The sequence below is a fragment of the Mus musculus genome, chromosome 18 (genome assembly GCF_000001635.26).
Source record: "Mus musculus strain C57BL/6J chromosome 18, GRCm38.p6 C57BL/6J".
In the NCBI taxonomy this organism is placed as follows: domain Eukaryota; kingdom Metazoa; phylum Chordata; class Mammalia; order Rodentia; family Muridae; genus Mus; species Mus musculus.
Window position 1 is genome coordinate 84821580 of NC_000084.6, and position 18339 is coordinate 84839918.

Below are 18339 nucleotides of genomic sequence, written 5' to 3' on the forward strand. Positions count from 1 at the left end.
CTTCTATGAAAGGAAGGTGAGAAAGACACAGAGCCTTTCCTCTAAAACTTCCCAGCATAATGATGCACTCGAATAAACAACAGTGTGAACAAAGAGAGATGAACCGTGCGAGCTGCGAGGTCTTCACAGGTGGTGATGATGAATTACGTCATGAAAGATGAGCTGGAGAGCACATACCGAGAGCTCAAAGAACAGTTGGAACTGAAACTTGGAAGAATGGAGGACTGTCTGCCTTGGAGACGCAGTTAACAGCGACTATCGGGAAGAAGTGCTGCTAGATGAGACTACATACAGATAAGGAAAGCTTGGATCCATCTGATGAGGACCTCATCCAGCATAGGAAGCGGTTGGGATTTCATTACATAGTCACTGGAGAACACAGCACACTTTTAACACTGGGAAGAGATGTGTACAAGACAAGCTGGAGTGGGGAGTGGCACCTAGCAACAACATCTGTCACCCCATAATCACCAGGACTGACTAGGCTGACTGATTGATTGATTGATTGGCTAGGCAGGTGTCTCCTTCCTCCCTCACCATTTAATGTGTGTCCTACCGAAAGCTTCACGCTGGGCTGAGCAGCCTTTACTGACAGAGAGAAGCTCTCTTTGGCCAAGGGTATGAGTGGCTGTGCTCTCTAATAGAACTTCCAGAGAAGTGTTTAGCTCAGCACCATTAGCACTTTGTGTCAAGTAATTCTTTGCTGGGGTAGGAGTGGGTTTGTTCTGTATATAGCACATTCAAAAGCTCGCCTTGCTTCTGCCTGCTGATGCCAGCTCCAAATCACACCCTCCTTCTCTACACCTTGGTAACCAAAGACAGCTTCCAAAGACAACTTCTAGGCATTGTCAAATGCATCATGGACAGCAGAAACATTGTTTCCTCCTCCATCCTCCTCCTCACCGAGGAACCAGTGGCGCCCAGTAAACATGTACAGAGTGACCACTAATGCAAAAGGCTCTATGTGAGAGGCTCTGCGAATTAGTAATATAGAAGACAAAGACAGAAAGCATTCACATAGAAAAAGAGATGCAAAAATGCTACTAGAATGTCAAGGACACAAAATGAGCATATTTACCATGACATGGAAACTTTTTAAATCTCTGGAAGTGAAAAAGCAGCAAAAATTGGTGCTGAGGCAAGATAAGGTAGTGACATTTTTGACAGGAAGAATATGATAAAACCTTTGTTAATTGAGAAAAATGATATTGGAGGAAATTAGAACAACATAGACATGTCAAATAATTATCACCATACATTTTGTTTATTAATAGTCTAAAAATCTGGGCACGGTATCTCTTGACTACAATCCTAGTACTCGGGAGGCTGAGGTAAGAGAAACTTACAAGTTTAAGGCCAGCCAGCCAGATACCAACTGCTCGCCAGCTTGAGCTAGAAAGTGAGACTGTTTCAAACTACCAAAACCAAACAAACAACAAAAAAAGTCGGAAAAACAAACAACCACTAAGCCCCTTTAAGTTAGCACAAAATGACAGGCTTCACTAAGACATTTAGTGTAAGTGTCTACTTGGACTTTGTTCACAGTTGCCCCACAAATCTCTCTTGTCTACCCTGTTCTCCTGCTGGTCCTCTCCTCTTGCTTCTCCCTCCATATAGTCCCCCTCTGTGTCCACATGCGTGTGTGTGTGTGTGTGTGTGTGTGTGTGCGTGCATGTCTATCCTACCCATGAGAGAGAATACTGCACATGTTTTGGTAGCAAAATCTTTTCTATCTGCTTCCATGTTAACAATGAACATCAAATAGCATATTTATAATAATAAGATATATTAATCATATAGTAAATATAGGAACTTATACAAATCAAATATTTTGTACCTCAGTTGGTGGCAATCTGATTGTATACACTTCTATACTCAGACAAACTTGTGTTTCTGTTACGTTGATGTCTAATACTGAAAAAGAATTAACCTTAAGTTTTCTGGAGTTAGTATTCCATCCTACACTTTATATATCAGTGTATACATTAGGAACAGTTTTTTATACATAGAGTAAAATTCAGATAATGAACCATAGGTTTATAAATTACACTTCTATGACAAAGATTTGAAACAATTTGATATGTGTGGGAGGGAGGTCCTATAACAGGATAACAGTAAGAAAAATAATACCTCCTACAGTTTAAAGGACACTCACTAACTGGTTACTGCAAATGTGACATCTATTACTAAATTCCAGTGAGGTCTCACACCAAGCTTCAGAAACAAAGCTGTGCTGGCATGTCAGAGGAATGGCATCTGAAGAGAGCTTTGAGAGCCTCAGGGATAGTGACCACATTACTTCTCGAGCTGTGGAACAGTGAGGAGGCTGCATTTACTCTGTGAAACTTTAGTGAGTACACACTCAAAATTTCTGAGTTTGATCTAAGTATATTACATTTAAACAAATGAAAACAATCTAACAGAAGCCCAAGAAATTTGCTCTTCTAAATTATTGTCTTGCTAACAAGATCTCATGCTAGTGTAATGAAGCTAAATTTAGGTAGCAAACTGATTCACCTGGAGTGAGATCAGAGTGACTGCTACTGTCTAACTGAAACACATGACCAGTGCCAGACAGGAGACTCAGTTCAGCAGGACAGGCTACTCTGCTGCACTAGTTGTGGATTACAGATGAGGATTTGAAAACTATATTCAATGATGGGGCACCTGACACGTCTGATTTCATGCCTGCTGAGGGCTTATGATCCCGCTCCTCTGCTACCTCAGCACTACTCTACAGGGACCAACCTCTCCTCAGTGCAACTATGCAACAATCAGTTAGATTGGATGTTACAATACAGTCTATCTTTAAGATTAGTCACGTTCCTTTAGAAAGTATTTCCAGGGTAAAAATAAAATTCTAATAAAAATAAGCTTCAATGTAAGAAATACAATTTTGATAATATAATTTAGGAAAATATATTCAAATACTTGCAGAATTAAAGATCTTCAGCATCATTTTCTTAAGTAGAGAAATTAAAATACAGCATTTCTTCCAATTAAGTGAAGTTTTTCCTCTAGTATGTAAATATAAATATATATATATTTGAATGAGAAGTAACTTCCTGGGTGAAATTCTGATTGTAAGTATGTGTTAGTATTTTCTGACACACAGTAGTTGTCAAGACTGTAACAACCTAACATGGGTTTTTAAACAACTGTTAATCATATTAATGTTTTGTCTATTGTTTTTACATTATTGTTATACATTTTTACTTAAATAACTGTTAACCATATTAGTGTTTTGTCTATTGTTTTATACATTTTTACTTACCAACTGCACTTTGTTTTCCCGCATTAGAAAGAAAATCTGTTCCTTAAAAAATTCATAGGATATACCACATTATTATAATACTGAAATAATCATTATTGATAAATATAACCATTTAAAGAAAAAGTATCAAAGCTATGAAGATTATAAAACAAATATGTAATGACAGTGCATAGAAAATAAAATCATTCAAAAAGTATCTCTCCACTGAAAAGGACCAAGATAACCAATAATTCATCCAAAAATTTATGTCTTTCTATAAAATATTTAGAAAACCATCAGACTTCAGTAAAAATTCAGGATAGCTCCTTAGGTCCAACAATACTGACATTCTGTGTGTATTTTATCAAATCCTTCATAACTTATTTATTCTTAAGTATCAAGTATTAAATAATAAAAGCATTTTAAAGCAACAGCAATAGGACTCTGTATATTATCCCCATGAAAATAAGATTATTGTGGGCTTGTGTGACAATGTTTAGAGTTGGAGCTAAAACTCTTCTCTAAAAGTAAGAATCCTTGAAATAAAAGCCAGAGGTACACTAAAAGTAACCTAGCTCAAAAAGTATCAATGGCCGGGCGTGGTGGCACACGCCTTTAATCCCAGCACTCGGGAGGCAGAGGCAGGCGGATTTCTGAGTTCAAGGCCAGCCTGCTCTACAAAGTGAGTTCCAGGACAGCCAGGACTATATAGAGAAACCCTGTCTTAAAAAACCAAAAACCAAAACAAAACAAACAAAAAAAAAAAGTCTCAATGATTGGCAAACACAAAGTCACCTTGTACCAAGAGATGACCTGTCCTATTCCAGGCGGGAGCGAGTCTAGCCATGAGTGAGTACGAAAGGCAGTTTTGAAGAATTGCAGGAGTTACTCTTTGTGGAGCCTCCATCTAAAACATCAAAGAAAAGTTGCGCAAATTGAGAAAACTGCTATGTATCTGTAAACTCAGGTAATGTCTACAGGTTCAGATTAACATCCAATAAACTAAGCAATTCTAGATTAAAATTATAGTTGTTCCTACTGCTAGTACTGTTTAGTTATGTGGCTAAAGAATTTAAAGAGATACTCACTTTGAAGCTACCACTGTGGCAAAACTATCTGCCCAATTTCCTGCTTATGCTTAGGCCTAAACTCAAGAGCTGTGCTGAGCATCCATGTATCCTGCTCCACACAGAGGAACTCAAGCCAGAATGATATTGTGGTTTATTTTCCCTATTATTTAACATTAGAAATGGCTCAGTACAAAAGCACATGTGTAATCAAATACATATCTATTTATTCAAAATTAATCTTTAATATTAAGGCTTTCGTTGCTAACTCCCAAGCAATACGAATCAGATTTATCCTCCCACTTGAAGTCTCAAAAAAAAAAAAAAAAAAAAAAAAAAAAACTAGGCAAGTTTTTGAAACAATGGTTCATCAAATACTGGACATTATGGAACAAAGAACTATTCTCCATGTGGGGAGGGACCAACAAAATGAGTCCTATCTTGTGGGCTTTTCCTCTATAGAGGGTAACATTCCCCATCACTCTCACTGGCTTATTGTACAAAGTGTGTTTCCAGGCTGTAGTCATGGAAGAAGCAGTCGAGTGAGTCTGTTAGTCTCTGAGAATTGAAGAGATAGAGCTGAGGGTTCACAGGGAGCCAAAGTAGTTAGGAAGTGCTGGAGAGGCCAGCTATGCAGAGAAGAGACAGAAGGCTCTGCTGGTCAGCACAGTGCTCCCTGAGTTTCCTGCTGAGTAAGGATTAACACACATGTGAGGGAATTGCTGAAGGTTAGAATGGAATCCAAAGCTGTGGAGCCTCCATCTAAAACACATATAAGTGTGGAGTAAAAATCTAGAAAACTTCTATTGGAATCTGTAATAAAGACAAGCAGGAAAGCGAGAGCGCCAAGAACTGTCCTCCAGTATTAATCCCTGGGAAATCCACAGTTACACAGATTTCAATATCCCGATCCTAGTAAGTTACACAAACAGAGAACAACAGGAATTTAGTAGATTTATCATTATCAAGCAACGAGACCCATTTCACATTTAGAGATTACTTAATACAATAAAACCAGAATACATATTCTTGTCAAGATGACAAAGGATGTTTACTAAATCCATGATAAATTATACTCTTATCTCAGAATTTTTTTAAAAATTGAAGCTTTATGAAATATCTTCCTAAACAATAACAGGATGAGAAATCATCAGCAGAAAGATCTCTGGGAAAGCCCCATTTGGAGACTCCACAACGTGTTTGTAACACGCTAGGAAGTCAAAGGGACGACTATTCCGAGAACAGGCACAACTCTAACTATGTCTATGTCAGAAAAGAATGACTTCTCAACTCGGTGGTATCAGTGATCACTTTAAGCAGAAGAAAGGAAATACTATAAACTGAAAGCAAAAGAAATGTCAATGAAATACAAAGTGGTAAAACAATAGAGAAAAATCTATGAAACCAAGTCCCCTCCTTAATCCCCGTTGAGGCTTGGCCTTTGTTAGCTACTGTAATGTGAAGTGTGGGTCCCAAGACCTGGAGTCTGCACTTAGACCCTGTGACCCTGCCCTAAGTTATTTCTGATTGGTAAATAAAGATGCCAACAGCCAATAGCTGGACAGAAGAGACATAGGTGGGGTTTAGGTTTCCCAGGCTTGGGGCTGAGAGGAATGACAAAGGAGAAGAAGGTGAATGGAGGAAAGAAGCTACCATGGGTTAGGAGGAGGAGGAAGCAGCTGCCCAGTTAAGAGAAGTTATTGGAGTTAAAAGAAGCTGAGATAATACATAGTAAATAGTAAGTAATAACTTGGGGTTATCGATAGGAAAGTAGATTTTATGCATGGAGAGTAGGCAGCTGCCCAGTCCTTGTTTTATTTATTCACAGCCTTTATTAAAGGCTGTGAGTATGTCTTTCATCCAAGAACTAAAAAGTCTACGGTGGGGTAGAAAACCCGGGCCAGATTAAAGTCATTTCTCATCAATGACTATTAACTCTCAAGGTAGACTGATCAGAACCTAAGAAAAAGAAAAGAAAAAAGATCAAAAGATCACACATATAACCAATGCTAAGAGTCATAAAGAATACATCATGTCAGATTCTATAACAAAAGAAACTAGGAGACTACCAAAGCAATTTTGAAAGTTTAGATGAAAACTAAATTCTTGAAATAAATAATATCCCTATTTCCTGTTAAAATAAAATTTCAGTTAAACTTTCAGAATCTAAATTTCAGATAGCCCTATGGATGAGTTTCATAAAACACTGAGGGAAGAAATAATAAAATTAGACATGACTTCTTCTAAAAAATTTTTCTCGTTTATTTTGTTCACTTTTTTAAAAAATTCTTTTTTTTTTTTTTTTTTTTTTTTTTTGAGAGAAGATTTCTCTGGGCCTTGGCTGTCCTGGAACTCACTCTGTAGATCAGGCTAGCCTCTGCTACTCAAGTGCTGGGATTAAAAGCATGGAACACCAGGCCTGGCCAGAAATAGGATTATTTTTAAAGAGGGGGGATATTTGTTTTTCACTAGATGATCCCTGATGGCAGGTATCTTAACTGATCCACAGCTGTGATGGATAATGTTAACTGTCAGATTAACTGACTTGACAGGTACTGAAAGGAAGCAGGCTTCTGGGTGTGTCTGCAAGGATTTCAGAGAGAACAACTGAGGGGTGGGACCTACTGAGGGGCAGTGCAGTGCCATCCGCACAGGCTGCAGATGAGGCCAGGCTGAAACACAGGAGGAAAGAGTAGAAATGGGACCTCATGAAACTGCAAAGCTTCTGTAAGGCAAAAGACACTATCAATAAGATTAAAAGGCCACCAACAGATTGGGAAAGGATTTTTACCTATCCTAAATTAGATAGGGGACTAATATCCAATATATATAAAGAACTCAAGAAGGTGGACTCCAGAAAATCAAATAACCCCATTAAAAATGGGGCTCAGAGCTAAACAAAGAATTTTCAACTGAGGAATACCGAATGGCTGAGAAACACCTGAAAAATGTTCAGCATCCTTAATCATCAGGGAAATGTAAATCAAAACAACCCTGAGATTCCATCTCACACCAGTCAGAATGGCTAAGATCAAAAATTCAGGTGACAGCAGATGCTGGCGAGGATGTGGAGAAAGAGGAACACTCCTCCATTGTTGGTGGGATTGCAAGCTTGTACAACCACTCTGGAATCAGTCTGGCACTTTCTCAGAAAACATGGTACTACCGGAGGATCCCGTATTACATCTCCTGGGCATATATCCAGAAGATGTTCCAACTAGTAAGAAACATGCTCCACTATGTTCATAGCAGCCTTATTTATAATAGCCAGAAGCTGGAAAGAACCCAGATGCCCCTCAACAGAGGAATGGATATAAAAAATGTGGTACATTTACACAATGGAGTACTACTCAGCTATTAAAAAGAATGAATTTATGAAATTCCTAGGCAAATGGATGGACCTGGAGGGCATTATCCTGAGTGAGGTAACCCAATCACAAAAGAATTCAAATAATATGTACTCACTGATAAGTGGATATTAGCCCAGAAACTTAGAATACCCAAGATATAAGTTACAACTTGCAAAACACATGAATCTCAAGAAGAACAAAGACCAAAGTGTGGACACTTTGCCCCTTCTTAGAATTGGGAACAAAACATCCATGGAAGGAGTTACAGAGACAAAGTTTGGAGCTGAGACAAAAGGATGGACCATCTAGAGACTGCCATATCCAGGGATCCATCCCATAATCAGCCTCCAAACGCTGACACCATTGCATACACTAGCAAGATTGTGCTGATAGGACCCAGATCTAGCTGTCTCTAGTGAGACTATGCCAGGGCCTAGCAAACACATAAGTAGATGCTCACAGTCAGCTATTGGATGGATCACAGGGCCCCCAATGGAGGAGCTAGAGAAAATACCCAAGGAGCTAAAGGGATCTGCAACCCTATAGGTGGAACAACATTATGAACTAACCAGTACCCCAGAGCTCTTGACTCTAGCTGCATATGTATCAAAAGATGGTCTAGTCGGCCATCACTGGAAAGAGAGGCCCATTGGACATGCAAACTTTATATGCCCCAGTACAGGGGAACGCCAGGGCCAAAAAGTGTGAGTGGGTAGGTAGGGGAGTGGGGGGAGGGTATGGGGGACTTTTGGGATAGCATTGGAAATGTAAATGAGGAAAATACCTAATTAAAAAAAATTTAAAAAACAAAAACAGGAGAGCGCAGGCCTTCCCTCTCTCCTCCCACCTGGGGGGGAACATAAGAAGAGCAGCTCTTCTCAGCTTCTTCACCTTCCCACCAATGTGCTCAGCCCTCTGAAGCTGTGATGTATGGCCCCAACCCCCACACCAACTTTCTATCTTTAAAGAAGCTCACCATTAGTAGAACATAATTTATAATTTTATTTCTCTCTATATCAGTTATGTCATTGTGGCAATGATGCCATCTTTCAGAATTTCACCTTTTTTCCTGTCTAAAACTTCAGAAAATCCATTAATTTCTCTCTGTGTCTCCTTAAATGTGCACAAAATAATTGTTTAGAAAAATCTTGGTCTTTTCCCATGCATAACAAGAACTTGTGAAAAAGATGGTACAAATTTTGTTTGTTGACTGAGCTGGTTAGACTTTCACTATTTATTTATTTATTTAGTTAGTTAGTTAGTTATGGCTACTTAACATATACTAGGGTCATCTGGAAAGAGGGCACCTCAACTGAGAAAATGTCTTCATCAGATCGGTTGCTAGGCAAGTCTGTGGATCATTTATTATTATTATTTTTATTATTATTATCAATGATTGGAGTGGAAAGGCCAGCCCACTGGGTGCTGCTACCCCTGGGCAGGTGGTCCTGCGTTATGTAAGAAAGCAAGCTGAGTGAGCCACGCTGCAGGCCTGAAGCAGAGCTCCTTTGTGGTCTGTGCTTCAATCCCTGCCTTGATTGCCTGCCTTGATTGCCTGCCTTGATTACCTGCCTTGATTGCCTGCCTTGCTTCCTGCCTTGACTGCCTGCCTTGATTGCCTGCCTTGATTGCCTGCCTTGATTGCCTGCCTTGATTGCCTGCCTTGCTTGCCTGCCTTGATTGCCTGCCTTGATTGCCTGCCTTGCTTGCCTGCCTTGATTGCCTGCCTTGCTTCCTGCCTTGACTGCCTGCCTTGCTTGCCTGCCTTGATTGCCTGCCTTGCTTCCTGCCTTGATTGCCTGCCTTGATTGCCTGCCTTGCTTCCTGCCTTGATTGCCTGCCTTGATTGCCTGCCTTGATTGCCTGCCTTGCTTCCTGCCTTGATTGCCTGCCTTGATTGCCTGCCTTGATTGCCTGCCTTGATTGCCTGCCTTGCTTCCTGCCTTGATTGCCTGCCTTGATTGCCTGCCTTGATTGCCTGCCTTGATTGCCTGCCTTGCTTCCTGCCTTGATTGCCTGCCTTGATTGCCTGCCTTGATTGCCTGCCTTGATTGCCTGCCTTGCTTCCTGCCTTGACTGCCTGCCTTGATTGCCTGCCTTGATTGCCTGCCTTGCTTGCCTGCCTTGCTTGCCTGCCTTGATTGCCTGCCTTGCTTCCTGCCTTGATTGCCTGCCTTGATTGCCTGCCTTGATTGCCTGCCTTGCTTCCTGCCTTGATTGCCTGCCTTGATTGCCTGCCTTGATTGCCTGCCTTGCTTCCTGCCTTGATTGCCTGCCTTGATTGCCTGCCTTGATTGCCTGCCTTGCTTCCTGCCTTGATTGCCTGCCTTGATTGCCTGCCTTGATTGCCTGCCTTGCTTCCTGCCTTGACTGCCTGCCTTGATTGCCTGCCTTGATTGCCTGCCTTGCTTGCCTGCCTTGCTTGCCTGCCTTGCTTCCTGCCTTGATTGCCTGCCTTGATTGCCTGCCTTGATTGCCTGCCTTGCTTCCTGCCTTGATTGCCTGCCTTGATTGCCTGCCTTGATTGCCTGCCTTGATTGCCTTGCTTCCTGCCTTGATTGCCTGCCTTGATTGCCTGCCTTGATTGCCTGCCTTGCTTCCTGCCTTGATTGCCTGCCTTGATTGCCTGCCTTGATTGCCTGCCTTGATTGCCTGCCTTGCTTCCTGCCTTGATTGCCTGCCTTGATTGCCGGCCTTGATTGCCTGCCTTGCTTCCTGCCTTGATTGCCTGCCTTGATTGCCTGCCTTGATTGCCTGCCTTGCTTCCTGCCTTGATTGCCTGCCTTGATTGCCTGCCTTGATTGCCTGCCTTGATTGCCTGCCTTGCTTCCTGCCTTGATTGCCTGCCTTGATTGCCTGCCTTGATTGCCTGCCTTGATTGCCTGCCTTGCTTCCTGCCTTGATTGCCTGCCTTGATTGCCTGCCTTGATTGCCTGCCTTGCTTCCTGCCTTGATTGCCTGCCTTGATTGCCCGCCTTGCTTCCTGCCTTGATTGCCTGCCTTGATTGCCTGCCTTGATTGCCTGCCTTGATTGCCTGCCTTGCTTCCTGCCTTGATTGCCTGCCTTGATTGCCTGCCTTGATTGCCTGCCTTGCTTCCTGCCTTGATTGCCTGCCTTGATTGCCCGCCTTGCTTCCTGCCTTGATTGCCTGCCTTGATTGCCGGCCTTGATTGCCTGCCTTGCTTCCTGCCTTGATTGCCTGCCTTGATTGCCTGCCTTGATTGCCTGCCTTGCTTCCTGCCTTGATTGCCTGCCTTGATTGCCTGCCTTGCTTGCCTGCCTTGATTGCCTGCCTTGCTTCCTGCCTTGATTGCCTGCCTTGATTGCCTGCCTTGATTGCCTGCCTTGATTGCCCGCCTTGCTTCCTGCCTTGATTGCCTGCCTTGATTGCCTGCCTTGATTGCCTGCCTTGCTTCCTGCCTTGCTTGCCTGCCTTGATTGCCTGCCTTGCTTCCTGCCTTGATTGCCTGCCTTGATTGCCTGCCTTGATTGCCTGCCTTGATTGCCTGCCTTGCTTCCTGCCTTGACTGCCTGCCTTGATTGCCTGCCTTGATTGCCTGCCTTGATTGCCTGCCTTGATTGCCTGCCTTGCTTCCTGCCTTGATTGCCTGCCTTGATTGCCTGCCTTGATTGCCTGCCTTGCTTCCTGCCTTGATTGCCTGCCTTGATTGCCTGCCTTGATTGCCTGCCTTGATTGCCTGCCTTGATTGCCTGCCTTGATTGCCTGCCTTGATTGCCTGCCTTGATTGCCTGCCTTGATTGCCTGCCTTGCTTCCTGCCTTGATTGCCTGCCTTGATTGCCCGCCTTGCTTTCCTGCCTTGATTGCCTGCCTTGATTGCCTGCCTTGATTGCCTGCCTTGGTTGCCTGCCTTGCTTGCCTGCCTTGATTGCCTGCCTTGCTTCCTGCCTTGATTGCCTGCCTTGATTGCCTGCCTTGATTGCCTGCCTTGATTGCCTGCCTTGCTTCCTGCCTTGACTGCCTGCCTTGATTGCCTGCCTTGATTGCCTGCCTTGATTGCCTGCCTTGATTGCCTGCCTTGCTTCCTGCCTTGATTGCCTGCCTTGATTGCCTGCCTTGATTGCCTGCCTTGCTTCCTGCCTTGATTGCCTGCCTTGATTGCCTGCCTTGATTGCCTGCCTTGATTGCCTGCCTTGATTGCCTGCCTTGATTGCCTGCCTTGATTGCCTGCCTTGATTGCCTGCCTTGATTGCCTGCCTTGCTTCCTGCCTTGATTGCCTGCCTTGATTGCCTGCCTTGATTGCCTGCCTTGATTGCCTGCCTTGCTTCCATTGATGACGTACTGTGGTATCGAAGTATAAGACAAATAAACCCTTTTCTCCCCTAAGTTGCTTTTTGGTCATGGTGTTTTATCATAGTAACAGAAAGCAAACTGGGACCCTGAAGTAGAATATACAACTAATATAGCACCTATATTATTATTCTAAATACATACCTTAGCTCCGTATTTTTCAATATAGGCACTAAGTCTCCCAGATTTAAAAAATGGTATCTATAACAGAAAGTCCACATTTGTAAAAAGAACTTAACATAGACATAAAACAAAATATTGTTACATATAAAGGTTTTTTTTAAAGATTTATTTATTATATTTATATGAGTACACTGTAGCTAATTTTTTTAAAGACATACCAGAAGAGGGCATCAGATCCTATTATAGATGGTTGTGAGCCACCATGTGGTTGCTGGGAATTGAATTCAGGACCTTTGGAAGAGCAGTAATTGCTCTTAAATGCTGAGACATCTCTCTAGCCCCACATATAAAGATCTTAAGCAAATACAACAGAGGGCATAGATTCTGACTACCATTTTACATATCTATTCTCTATCCATTTGAAGAAAGAAACTGTGTGGTAACCACTTTTTCCCTGAAGTAGGATCTGTGACAGGTACATGGTCAAGGTGAAGTTGCCTGATATTGACATGATCTCCAAGTCATATAAAGGACAAAAAGCAAATAAATTTCATATATGTGAAACTTGACCCCTTATAAATATACAAGACATGCTTAGCCATGAGTAACACATTCTGTCTAGACATGGACCTAAATGGAAGTTTAAATTTAAATGTTTAAAGAGAATTATTTACCTTAGTAGATACGGTTTTGCTAACAGACAGGGTCTCAGCCTGTCTTCTATGCATGTTTGCACCTATAGATTAGGACAGCTCTCAGTCCTCGCCACAGACCCTTCTTCATGTGGTAGATGGTGACTACCAGAGACGCACAGCAGGTCAGTGTGCAGAGAGTAAGTGACTATAAACTGCTCATCCCTAAATGGGATAACTATATCATACTCCCTACATGAAGGCTCATGGGACATCACAGGGGGTGGACAGACAGATGGTAAGAGACAGAGATCAGGGAGGACTGCTGTGGAATAGCTTCTGGGTATTATAGGGTGACTAGACTCACAAAGTCACAGCAGTTGTGTAGGCCTGCACAAAATCAAGACAACCAGCATGCCAGCATGGATATAGGGGACACATGAGGTCCCACATCTAGCTGAGAAGCTACTGAGTGATGGTTTCTAGGGAAGGGAGAATCTGTTTCCTTTAGGGGTGTGGTACCTGTTAGGTGACCATGTAGTAGACAAGCCAACCCCACAAATGTATGGGCAGCACTAATTAGAGTCAGTGGATTGGTTTTTTTAAAAAAGGGGATATGAAGTTGGGAGGAGGAAGTGTTTATATCTGGAAGGATTTGAAGGGGAAAACTGGAGGGTGGAGGGAGAATGTGACAGAAAAAATTATATGCATATATGATATTCTCCGAGAATAACAAAAAGTTGATTTACTGAGATGAGATACTTAATTATAATTAAAATATTGATAAAACGCATTATAGCAAATTCTGTCTTAGATATTGTGTATAACACATTCTGTTTATTAGTAGTCTCTACCTCAGCACTTATGCCAGATAAAGTTAAATATTAATTTAGAATCATAAAATAGATCTAAACATCAGACACATCCATTAGTGGGGTATTCACTCAAACTAAAATATGGGGTAGTTAATCCTTGTAAACCATCTTTAATTTCTGATGTCATACTTGAATTACTGCTTACCAATACTGTTTCAAATAATCAGTAATACTAACCGACATTACTACTGAAATTTGGTTTAATATTCCAGACACAGGTGCTGTGAGAATATCTTCATGCAAAAGTAGCAACTGCCTGTGGAGAAGAAATACTTTATTTTCTAACTGAACTTGTCTACTTCTATAGTTGTATGTTACTGGAATACTTAGAAATAGTCTAAAAATCTCACTTCCTACCTAGTTGGTTAATTTCAAAGGTCTCAGAGGTAATTTGCAGTAAGCATAACTAAATTACACCCAAATAGGGAGGCTGCCGACTTCCTGATGCACTTGGGGGGAGGTACCACACAGGGTGCACTCCCAGACTGCTTTCCTCATTCTGCCCTGAGCAGTCTGTTCTGTTCAGGCATCTGACTGTCGAGTTTAGAACGCCTTTAACTTGAGATCCTCAATTCTTAGCCTCTAGACTGATAGGATTATAGGTATGCTCTGTTACACCCAGCTCACTCCTAGAAAATTTAAAGGTTTTATTCTTTAAATTTATATTTAAAGATGTTTATCTAAATATATAATCTTTTATTGAGTACCTCAATTAAAGGAACTAATAAATGTGAATCCTTAATAACAGGCTTCAGCTGAGCTGCTCCTTAAAGATTATCTTGGGTCAGGCATTACAAGATAATTCTTAGAGAAATACTACCCATTGTCCTGTTTTGGTATGAAAATTATATTAGTCTTTTAGTATTTTTAAGTGTCTTATAAAGAGCAGATAGTAAAGTTTCATTACTGAGTATCTCTACGTTTTGGGGAGCCTGACTTAATTTATGAATTTAAGTCTTATAGAGAATTAAAATTTATTTTTGTTTTATGTGCATTAGTGTTTTGCCTGCATGTATGTCTCTGTGAGAGTGTTGGATCCCATAGAAGTGGAGTCACAGACAGTCGTGAGCTTACATGTGGGTACTGGGAATTGAACTCAGGTCCTCTGATGGAGCTGCTAGTGCTCCAAATGCTGAGCCAAATCTCTAGCCCCAAGAATTAAAAAAAAAAAAAAAAATTAAAGCACAGAAGATGTCAGAATTAGAAAAGCTCAACAGAGAGATATCCACTTCAGGTATTTTAAGTCCTTCTTTAAATCCAACTTATCCGGGTCCTTTGCTTTCAAAGTGTATATACAGATTTAATAAATGTTTTGAGGAAACACCTACTATAATAGCAACCATGTTTTTTTTTAAACTTTAAAAGCTTAGATAGAAAGCCTATGTTTTCACCTGCACATCTTTAGCTGAGCACTCCTAATGTCTATTTCTGCCACCCTGCTACTCAGTATTATCTGGACAGAGCAGAGTTTGTGTAAATCTGGAAGAATGATGAAGAACAGGGACTGCAGTCTGGACTCATTCATATTTTCTTCTTGACTGTGTTTCAGGAACCAGGCCTTCAAAAACAAATGACAGTAAAGAATGCATAGACAGGTTTAGCCGCCAGGCTTCAACACCAACTCAGCAGATAATATTTGATGTCATGTTAGAATAAGAAAATTAAAAAGTAAATTAGTAAACTTTAGCCGCAAAAACATCACCGTTTCACCTCCACGGTTTCTCACCATCTCTAATCACTTGTGTTTAGCATAGTTTTATTGAGATAATATTCACCTGCAATTATCCAGTTACTATAAAGTTCAATGCTTTTTCTTTACTATATTCATGGAGTTATACACTATGCAATAAATTAGAACACTTTCATCACTCTTCCAAGATTCTAAATCTTCAGTTCTACAACACAAGTTGAATGGTTAATTTAAATACAAATAATAATAATTTTAAAATCCCTAATTTGTTAAATGCCTTAGTCTTTTTTAGGTACTTGCCATATTGTGTTTAATAATTTTATTTGACTGATGCTGGCTATCCTTGAAGTTTTGATTTCAGAAAAACATAATCTTTTCTCTCACATAATTTAACATAAAACATGTAACCAAGACCTCTGCTGTTTTAGATTCTCTCTATAAACTACTTCAAGGTTAAAGAATATATTACTCTTTTATTTGACATGAAGGAAAATGTTAGCTGGAATCTCTAACTGTTTAGTAGGTTTCATTTCCAACAGTTTACTTGGCTTTAAACCTCTACATGGGGCACCTTTCAAAGCTGCTAATTCACATTCTGCCTTCGGCGTGTGTATCATGCATCTCACAAAACTGGGAAGTAAATGCAGAGCTGGCTAGGGAAGAGCAACTACCCTGAGGTGCACATATACACCAGAGGGAGGTAACCTGGATGACTGAATGCTAAGCTTAACACAAACGTATCCCCTCTCTTTAAAAGGAAACGACTAGCCCTGGAATCTGATGTGTGGTGGACTTTAGTCTGATCTCTTTAACCAAAAGCCTTTGTTTTCATTGGAGGGATGCTAACCATGGCCTTTGGCTTGAACACATTTGGCTCACTTAAACCCCAGAAGGAAGCATGTGAAATTTTCCTCAGTAGTATTTTAGTGCTGGATTCACTTATACTTCTCATGGGCCACTTTCTCAGTGACAGCAATATCTCCAACGTCTTTTAAAAAACAAATTTTAAAAGGTGATTCTAGAAGTGTCTAATGCTTTTTAAAAATCAAAACATATGAGTTTTAACAGAGTAATAATCTCCTGGCCCTAAAGCTAGCGCTAATCAAAAAGAGCTCTCTGTTCAATACGAGGGAGGGTGTGTGTGTGTGTGTGTGTGTGTGTGGTCCTCAGGATGCTGCACCCCGACTTTCCCTGGGCCTTCAGGAGAAGGAGGGTCTTATGATTCTGATGTCTCCCTTTCCTAAGCACCATGCTTCCTAATGCCTGGTGCCTCTCACATAATTTAAATATAAAAATGTATAACCAAGAGCTCTGCTAATTTAGATTCTCTCTATAAACCTCTCCTAGGTTAAAGAATATATATATATATATATATATATATATACATACATATACTTAACATATAAAAATATATTAAATAAATATTAAATAAATTAAATTAAATAATATTAAATAAATATTAATATATAAAATAAAAAGATATATAAATTTAGTCCTTATATATAAATATATTTTTTTACGGCCTCTCTTCGGGAGGAGAGGGAGGCCAGGCCGGCATCAAAGCCTGCTCATTCTGGCCGCTGCCGCCAGCGGCCCTCTCTGTACCTCAGTCTCTCTACTTCTGTCCTCGCCTCAGGACTGTCCTGCTGCCCGCGCACTCGGGGATGCTCTGTGCGTGAAGCAAGCCTCGTGCTCCAGTCAGAACCCGCTCTCCTCAGACAGCTCCCGCCAAGTCCCACACGCTGGAAATCCCGTCGGGCCTTGCGCTCAGCTCTGGCCTCTCCCATCAGGCCCTGCGCTCTCCGCTCCTGGGAAGGCCTCTGCTCCCTCCCCGCTCTCTGGTCACATCTGCGTTCCTGACCTTCCTGCTCTCCTGTCAAACTTCCAGCTCCTGTCAGGACAGTGGCACTCCAGGCGGTTCCCTGCTCCTCGCAGGGTCTGCATTGGGGTCAGGCTAGGACTTCACTCAGCCCAGGCAGCACCCACCCAGTTACTTCCCGGCCTAGCAGAGGGCTCTTGTCAGAACCGAGCGGTTAGCAACCCTGCTCCCGTTGGGCCTTGTGCTCCCACCAGGTCTAGAGCTCCCGGAGCACCTGTGCTTCTCCATCCATGCCTTATTATGGCCCTTGGCAGCTGCTCCAGCGCATTTCTTGTTCTCAGCATGCCTTGTTTTCTTACTTGGTACTTTGGTGCCTTTTTAGCATAGGGAGCCATTTTCAGCACGACCTGCTGTGTCAACATGTCCCAAGCCCTACTATCTAATACATGCAGAGCTTACCACTCAGTTCTACCCCTGTGCTTTCCCCCACCAAATCCAGAGTGCAATTAGCACTTTGCAGGTGACCGAGATGCCTAAGAGTGGTAAAAGGACGGCCACGAAGCAGCAGCCAACACAGTTATCTGAGGTGAGTAGAGGGCATAATGTTCGGTTACAGACAGACAACTTTCTGCTCAGATTCTCTTTTCTCTGTTCAACTTCCAGAGCTCCTTTTGTGGGGATAAAGCTCCGCCACTGTAAGGTCTTTAAAAGCTTGAAATGCCCTCCTGTGACTCATTTGACAGATAGTTATTAAGCGCACACCATACACGGTTGCTCGTGTTTGATGATTAAGCAAACAGTATTTTCTGTCCCAGAAGAATTTACTCGGAGTAGGAAGACATAGTATTACTGGAGCGAGCTCATTCTTGTTAGACCCACAGAAAATGAGAGTTGGGAAATAATGAGAGAATTGTCTGCTCTTTTTTGATTAAGTTCTTTTGCAAGACTCCAAAGAGCTTTCTCCTTGCAGACATTCGAATTACTGACACACAGTTTACCTGCAACATTCTTCAAGACTGCAACAACTCAGATAAGATGTGCTTATCAGAATTCATGCCCAGAAAAAAAAAAAAATTCCTCCACCAGTGAGCTCACCCTAACTGCTGATTAGGGCCTCTAACACTAATGGATTTTGTATATAAGCAACTCACACGAAGATCTGCTTCTTAAATATGCTAATAGTTCATCATGGTACTACAATTCTGAATGGAAAAAAAA

General features: G+C 41.6%; 1 protein-coding gene across 1 annotated transcript in view; it reads right to left on the reverse strand.

Moving 5' to 3' along the window:
* Positions 1–17062, reverse strand: part of Gm17266 (predicted gene, 17266) — a 43663-nt gene extending 26601 nt beyond the window's left edge. The window contains exons 1-7 of the mRNA NM_001370919.1: positions 16908–17062; positions 15004–15170; positions 13790–13868; positions 12127–12183; positions 4049–4160; positions 3275–3316; positions 1838–1914 (exon numbers count right to left, since the gene is read on the reverse strand). Coding sequence (NP_001357848.1) covers positions 1838–1914; positions 3275–3316; positions 4049–4160; positions 12127–12183; positions 13790–13868; positions 15004–15137 — 501 coding nt within the window. The 5' untranslated portion in view covers positions 15138–15170; positions 16908–17062. The remainder of the gene's footprint in view (positions 1–1837; positions 1915–3274; positions 3317–4048; positions 4161–12126; positions 12184–13789; positions 13869–15003; positions 15171–16907) is intronic.
* Positions 17063–18339: the final 1277 nt, after the last annotated feature.